Source organism: Porites lutea, chromosome 9, assembly GCF_958299795.1.
Source record: "Porites lutea chromosome 9, jaPorLute2.1, whole genome shotgun sequence".
Classification (NCBI taxonomy): domain Eukaryota; kingdom Metazoa; phylum Cnidaria; class Anthozoa; order Scleractinia; family Poritidae; genus Porites; species Porites lutea.
The window spans coordinates 21,470,565-21,478,447 of record NC_133209.1 but is presented as its reverse complement, the minus strand read 5'-3'; the positions used below and the strand labels follow the sequence as shown (position 1 = coordinate 21,478,447).

General features: G+C 38.8%; 1 protein-coding gene across 1 annotated transcript; it reads left to right on the top strand.

Annotated features, from left to right (window-relative positions):
• Positions 1-1,033: 1,033 nt before the first annotated feature.
• LOC140948310 (uncharacterized) lies at positions 1,034-7,203 on the top strand. The gene is made up of 5 exons (XM_073397539.1): positions 1,034-1,207; positions 1,475-1,516; positions 2,100-2,258; positions 3,393-3,847; positions 6,099-7,203. The coding sequence occupies exons 1-5, from the start codon at positions 1,090-1,092 to the stop codon at positions 6,213-6,215; spliced, it is 891 nt and encodes a 296-aa protein (XP_073253640.1). The 5' UTR covers positions 1,034-1,089; the 3' UTR covers positions 6,216-7,203.
• The last annotated feature ends 680 nt before the right edge of the window (positions 7,204-7,883 follow it).

Genomic DNA, 7,883 nt, shown 5'->3' with positions numbered 1-7,883 from the left:
CCCTGTGATAAGAACTTTTCAATACTTCACAGACCTCTTTGGAAAATTAATCACTAGAAAATTAGCCAAATTCGAACAAACGTCAAGGCGACCCCATTCTTGAAGTCGACAGTGTTCCCAGTTTTTCAATTTTTTTTTTCAATTTTTACCACTATATACTAAAATTCTGTAACGTTTACCCGGAGAAACCGCTTCTTAGAGGTTTCCTATAGAGGTTTTGCCAATAGTTCTGGAGTGGAATGAATTAGAACGAGACATGAAATATGACGCTTTTATAATGAGGATTACTCAATTTCTTCAAAATATTTTAAGTAGGCTCCGTCATTAATGCAGGTAAATTGAACTATGATGAACTTTTCGTCGTAGCTTTTTCGGTCTTAACGTAATGGCTCTGAAACTTTACAAAGAACAACAGATGTCACTCAACTGAGAAATAGTCCAATATTATAGCTGGTTAGTATTTTTTGCGAAATTAGCGCTTAAATAAACCCTACTGTTTAAAGAAAATAGCCTCGAGAAACACATTTTGCTGGATATTTTTTAGTGAAATTTCTGTTATCGGCCTTTGTTGATATAAAAAATATACCAGAGAAATTTCAGAGAAGCTTTAGAAGCAGACGTCCGTAACTAAAATTCCATCAAAATTCAGCTTTCATTCGCATTGGAAACAGAAAACTTATTAATTGCCGGAACAAAGGCGTTCAGGGTTGCTTTGAATCAAGATCTAACTTAACCTTGTTTATGCGGAAACTGTGAGGGGACTATAGAGGTATCCCTTATAATGTCAAACTCAGAAAACCCGCGTGAACACCTGAAAATTTTCGGTAATGTTGATTGTTGTTTTCTAAGCTTAGTTCGTAAGTATCTCTGCTTTTTACGGTTTTGCGAGTTTCAGAGTAAGCCCATAATGCAGAGCGGGTGTCGATTCAAGATATCGCTCCAAATATCAATTGGTCTCTAAAAACTTTTCGTCTCTCGCAGGTTAATTTTAATTGCAGTCTTTTATTGTTTCAAATTTACCTATACCATTTGTGTGAACATTTTCCAGCTTGTAGCAAGGTTTCGGGAGATTACATTTTCAGATATCCCATGACAACAGACAGGCCTTTTACGAGAGAGAACAAACGTCAGAGCAGTGTGGCCAAGCCATCGATCTTCTTCACGGAAATAACAATCCAAACGTATCAGTCAACAGATGGTAGTCATGGTAAGCTTGCCTAATCTTTTGCTGTTTATAGATTTTCTATTAACAGGTTTAAAACCCAGCAGATCATGTTTTTTTCAAAGTGAAAGCCTTTTAAAAGAAAAAGGATTATGTTTATATATAATGTGTAAAATATAGAGCATTATAGAGAAATACTAGAGAAAAAGAAACAGGAACATGACCCCCTCATGCTATAATGTAAATAAGAGAAGAAACCTCAAAAGATATGGTACTGCAACTGCCATTTTTTCTTTATTCATTTTTTGACAGAATCCCCAAGTTCCAAGGCCACTACAAAACGTTCTACGCAAGGTAAATTCAAAGACCCTTAGACCCATGAACAATAAAACAAATTGAAACAATTTACCAAATAGATTCCCAGGTTGTTTTTTGGATTCAGTTTTCAATTCTCAAAAAAGACAAATGAACATGTAGAGTTTAAATAAGAGTGGAGGTTGTACTGAGTAAAGAAGGTGTGAAAGGTATACCATAGACGTTTAACCTGTAAACGAATTTCATTTAGTAGCCTTGAGCCACTCAGTACTCAAAACGAGTTTGGGAAGCCGTTCCTTTAACCCTTTCACTGCCAAAGTGTTTGATAGAGTTTTGTAAAGTGACTCTAACTTTTGAGTCTGTGGACGAAATCCTATGCTGTGACCATTCAAATGAAAGCTCTCTGCCTGTACTTTCACATGATACTAGAATTTATTTCTCAAAATTTTAGAGAACGAAATTTGGAAATTTGGTCGAAATTTGCTTTTGGCCACATTTGGCAGTGAAAGGGTTAGGAGAAGACGACTAATGCATCCACATCCAATTGTGACTATAGACTGAAGCACATTGTTGTAAAAGGATAAGCTTTCCATAGTAAGGACCCTGGCTTCTTAACTTGCAGAGAACCTACTACCAGAAAAAGTCGAATTTCCTTCTGATCGCCCCAATAAAGGAGCAAATATCACTTTCATCGTGTCCACAGCTCTAGCTGTGTTGTTGGTGGTCCTGCTAATTGTCTTAGGATTCATTCTTTGGCGAAGGAGACTCCATAAAAATAAAGGTAAAAAATTAAGATCCTGTAAACGTTGAATATTGCAGGACTCTGGCACTAGAACTTTCCTTGTCACTCTTTTCAAAAAAGGCTATATGCATACAATGTTTAATCTACATAAAGGCTAATTAGTGTTTGTCTGAATTTGACAAACCGTGCCAACTAGGTTTTTACTTGAACGCTGGCACTGCCCATGTTAAGCTTGGCTAGCCGGAACAAATGGAGGGGGCTTACTGGCTAGCCCACGGATAGTGGGAGGCTGCCAGCTCTGTATCAAAAAGTAGAGGGGTGGAGAGGGAGCTTTTGACACTTTGATTAGCATTTTTAGTGAGAGAGCGTTGCAAATCAAAATTGTCCCTCCCAACGAGAATTGTATTGTTAATAGCAGAGCTCTGGGGGAAGGATTTTCTGTCATGGGTGGAGAGGGTGAGTACTTGGTTTATGGACTTGGCTTGACTTGACTGCAAGCACTTTGCACCAAAGCAAGTAAGACAATAGGCCATTTCCGAGTTCCCCCGGGCCTCTGCATGAGAACGAAGTTAAGTGTTCATAATAAAACTCATTTTCACAAGAAAGGTTGTGTACTTGGCCTCATTTTGAAAGTGAGGGGGTTTTTTTAACTAGGAAGTAGCCTATTAATCAGGCATATTGCACAAATTTTTCACTCCTCCTTTTGTTACTCCTTTCTACGTTACAGCCTTACGTGTATTTTCTTCCTTCCTTCTTCCTTCCTTAATACTTAACAACTCCCTGTCATCTTTGCTTTCTCTGTCCTTGCTCTTTATGTTTGCCTAGAGTAGTCCGGTATTTTTTTGTACTGAGAAAACGAATTACAACTCTTTAAGCAATACTTTTCGGGTTTCGTTGTGTTGCGGTATTTTCCAACATTAAAGGATGCACTTGCGTCGGTTTACTATTTCAAATTGATTTTCTAGATTTTTCGGCTCTATACACCCCCAATGTCCCTATTATTCATTTTGAGTTCGCTTGAGTAAAAAGATATCCGCTGTTCCGAAAGGGGTCATCTTATAAGCTTAATAGATTTTTCACTGGCTATTCTGCTTTATTGTATTAACTGTAATTCGAACTTAAGAAACAAGAGTCGGGGGATACTCATCGCATTTTAATCATTTTTTGTTACAGGGGATCGGCAAGAAAGCCATGAGGTTGAAAACATCGAACCAGAGCCATCTGTGCCAAGGCAAACCTCGTGCGATGAGACCTATTTTCTTCCGAACGCCAGTTCTAGTTCTCTACCGGATCAGATAACAAAAGAAGAGCCTCACCTCTACGCAGTTATCGACAAGACTGGTAATAAAGACGGTCATAGTTCAAGCAACATGACGATGCCTTGCCAAACAATGCCACACAGTGACGAACATGTCGTCACATTGTGCCCGACATTGGAACCTTTGTTGAAGGCCAAAGAACATATTTATGAAAATACAACACAGGAAGACTCGAAACGAAAGCCACCGTTATACCCCACGCCATATTGTGCAAGATACAAGAGGCTCCAGGAGCATTCAGACGACACAGAAAAGGAGTACGTGTATGCGGGTGTTGACAAAACCAGGGCCAAGAAAACTAACGATGAGGTAATTGCAGAGATAGTTATGTTTCGCAGTCATGTGCAATTGTATTTCCATGGAATTTGACCTTGGGAAAATTTATCAAGAGGTGTATCCAATCTATCTATTCACAGATATCTTGGAATAATTATTCATGTGGCTAGAAAGACTTTGTACACTCGGGGACACTCTCCAATAATAAAGTGCTACACATGTAGAACAGTATTTGTCAAATAAACTCCTATGTAGAGAGACTGCTAGTAAAGAATGACTTTATCTAACCAACGCAGTATTAAACACTAAATGTTATTGTGTTACAGCCAGTAAAATTTCACAAAAGCTGTAAACTTCTGTTTTGTATAATACTGAATTACAAGTGCCGTGTGAAAGTACTGCCAATAAGGTGTATTTGAATGGTCACACCATAGGATTTAGCTGGATATTGTCCACAGACTCATAACTCAGAATCACAATACGACGAGGTGGGCCCTATCATCCACTCTAGCAGAGACAGGGTTAAGGGTAAAAACCGAACGAAAATAAAATAGAAAAAGAAGCCAAAATAACAGCAGTAGAATAATTAACCTCTCATTCAATGGTTTGGCCTATAATACGCGGGAACTTTTTGCTCATCATTAACGTCATTCTCACAGACGGAATCAGGGTGTTTCTGAACAATCTTACCAAAAAATAGAAGCCACTTGCAAAATAAAACTTTTTTTTGGAGTAGAATAATAAAACTCTTATTTGATGGTTTAGCATATAATACGAGCGAACATTTTCCTCATTGCTCGTATTATATGTTAAACCATCGACTAAGGCGTATAATTAGCTAAAAGAACACGCATAATTCACCATAACCAGCTATTGATGACCAAATTTGGACGAATTTTGCGATTAATCAACCGATGACGTCAAAAAGTGCAGCTTCCTTTCAGGTTAATGCACCGTTAACCGCGAAGACCTGGGGACGAGGTCGAGTTGTTTTGGTCGTGAAAACAAAAATAGCGGACATTTCACTCGTTTTAAGAGTAAGAACTAGTCGAAATAATAGCTAAAAACATACCAAGAACGGTAAGAAGAGAACTCGAAGGGCGACATCTGCTATTTGGAGAATATTTGCGGATCTGAACAACCCTAAACGTGCACAATCGAAGATGAACTTAACATCGATAGAGGTAAGCATGTTTTAGCTATGTTGTTAGTCTAGGAGTTATTTTGAATGAATAATAAAACAATTATTGAATTCGGCTTTCGTATCATATGAAAAAGTATGGAGTTCGCAGATGCATGGAAACAAAATTACCAATAAACGTCTCCCTCGAATAAACGCTCTATTGGGCGTAATCAACTGAGAAATGAAAGTCAAAAGATTGAAAACCTAAACTTTCGCGCGCTACGTTATCCTACGACCTGTCTGGCAATAGAGAGGAGAAGTGTGACGTCACGTTACCACGGTAGTACTATTTCTGGGTGACAAAAAAACCAACGAGGACGGCGACGGCAAGAAGAACGGCAGAAAATAATATGTTTACATCAACAAACAACAACTTTCCACGTAAATCACGCTATTTTGTACATTTCCTTGCCGTCGTTGCACCACTACGACATGAAACTTCCTAATTTCGCGAGTCCGCTTTATGGAGTAGGTAAACACAACCACAAAAATTGTCGCTTTCTTTTTCTAAACATAGATAAAAGAAAATTTCGCCAACATTTGCCAAATTAAATGAAATTGAACAAGATCGGTGAAGTTTGAAATAGTGCGAATAGACTTTAAAGTGACTTTACCGGTTTGTCATCCAAAAATTTTGCCACCATGGCAACGTGACGTAACGACTTCTCCTCTTTATTTGTTGCAAATTAGCGAGAAAGTTACATGAAACGTTACCGAGGGTAATAACTCCACCCATGCAAAGGAATATGGGAAAATTTTGCCTGTGGAATCCGTAATCCTGGGCTCACAAACAATGAAATCCGGAATCCATGGCGCGGAATCCAGAATCCAAGACTGCCTTGAATTCCCTCACATAGGGGGAAAAAAAAAAACCGAAATGAACGTTTCTTGAAGCATTTGCCTTATATTAATGTTGCGAGAAGTACAACTTGGTTCGACGTTGTGCGCCGAACAAAGACAGCCAACGAAAACGTTGCGACACACGGCGATTTCAGGGGATGTTACTAGGAAATTGTGTTGCAACGAAATTGCGAGACAAGTTGAGAGAGCAATAGCCCTCTGTAGCGGGGACCTAATTAACCTGTATTCTTTCCATCACAGACTTGTGGTCTCGTGTATGCAGAACTTGAATTGAAGCCTACACAAGATGAAGACGAAACTGAAGTAACAGCCAAGGGCTGTGTCACCATTTACTCTAGTGTACAGGAGCAACAGTAAAGATGGAACTAAGTGACATCCTCTGAAGACAGGAGATCCCATTAGAAATTGCACGCTCAGTAATAATTAATTTGAAATATTATTTGCTGATATTCGCCTATAAAAAGTAACCATGTTTATAGTTTCTTACAGCTGTAGGTCAATAGACCTCACTAGCTTGTATGTTTTGTTTTCCCAATACAAGTCACGTGATAATACTCTACGGAACAGTTTCTTTCAAATTTCGTCTTATTTACGAGAACATCTACGCATACACTGTGAAAAGACAGCGAGGCAAGTTCCCCTGGGACCTCTATTGGGAAAACAAAACATACGAGCTAAAGAGGTTTATTGTGCTATGCTTCAGACATACAATGAAATTGATGTGACTAGATTTTGTTACATACGCTGAGCTGCTAAGCTGTGTATCTATTGTCAACTACAAGGGGGGGAGAGGGGGCTGGCAACAGCCTTTGATCTTGCCGCTTTTCGGCTCTCCATGATCGCCCCAGTTAAGAAATCTGTCAACCATTTGAGAACTGTAGCGAGCATGCGTGAAACGGGCTGCGAACAACAACAAGAAGTTCGTTTTCGCAGCGATTCGACAGTGAGAAGTGAATTCCGAATCACGATAAATGAAGTCCCCTATGAACTGTTCACACATCACGCCTCCTGATGTCCAAAAGGTCCATTAAAAAAGTTCATAAAAACCTTTTCTTGATGCTTGGACGCAGGAAAACCTAAAACCGACCAAAAACTCATCGCTCTTCCAAGTCTGCATTCTCCGCCATATTTGTTTTGCTTGAAAATTTGTACTCAGTCTCACTCGACCAAATCATGTAAACTCGGTTTCAGACCTCTCTGCCACCCCCCTCCCCTCCCCCCCCCCCCCCGCCCCTATTTTGACAACAAATTTTAAAAGGCAAACTCTATAAATTTACTACTTGTTTAAGAAATGAATTATATTGATATTGAATTTAATCGTTTGAATAATAGTTTAATAAGAGTACAGATTTGATTTTAGGGTACTTTATAGTTTTTGTCTATTAACTGGACTGTTCCGCCTGTGATGTTCGTTCAATTTGATCGTTCTCATTTCTCACTATCTATACAATGGTCAATGACAAAGAGCCTTCAGTTGATTAATTACGAAAACCAGGTTGTTGAGTTATCTGCTAGCAAAAATAATTTTTTGCCAAATAATTATACTGACTCTCTACAACACGAGCAACCAAATGACGTCAGTATGTTTTAAAAACGACGTGTGTGAGATTAAAATTTGATACAAGCAAGTTGTCTTCCCCAGCTTATCCAAGATAGTCATGTAGATAATTAAGTGTATTACTGAACTTTAAAGGCGTTATAGACTATCGGGGCTCATAACAGAGGCTAACGCCCTAAGAAAGGGGTCTTTCCACAAGGCAGTAGGTAGGTAATGAAACGCTTACAGTATCATCAAACGATGCCTAGTATGATGCATATCAATTTCAATTTCCGCATCTATTCGGGACAAATAATCTACAAAAGATTAAGCAAAAGAATCGACAGGTCCTTAAAAGCTGCCACAGGAGAGAAAACAAAATGACAAGAACAAACACTACAGGAAGTATTCCTATGATTATTACTTCAACTACGTTTAACACCACTAAACATATGCGGTCCTGTTCTGAAATGGTCCCACCACTGAGA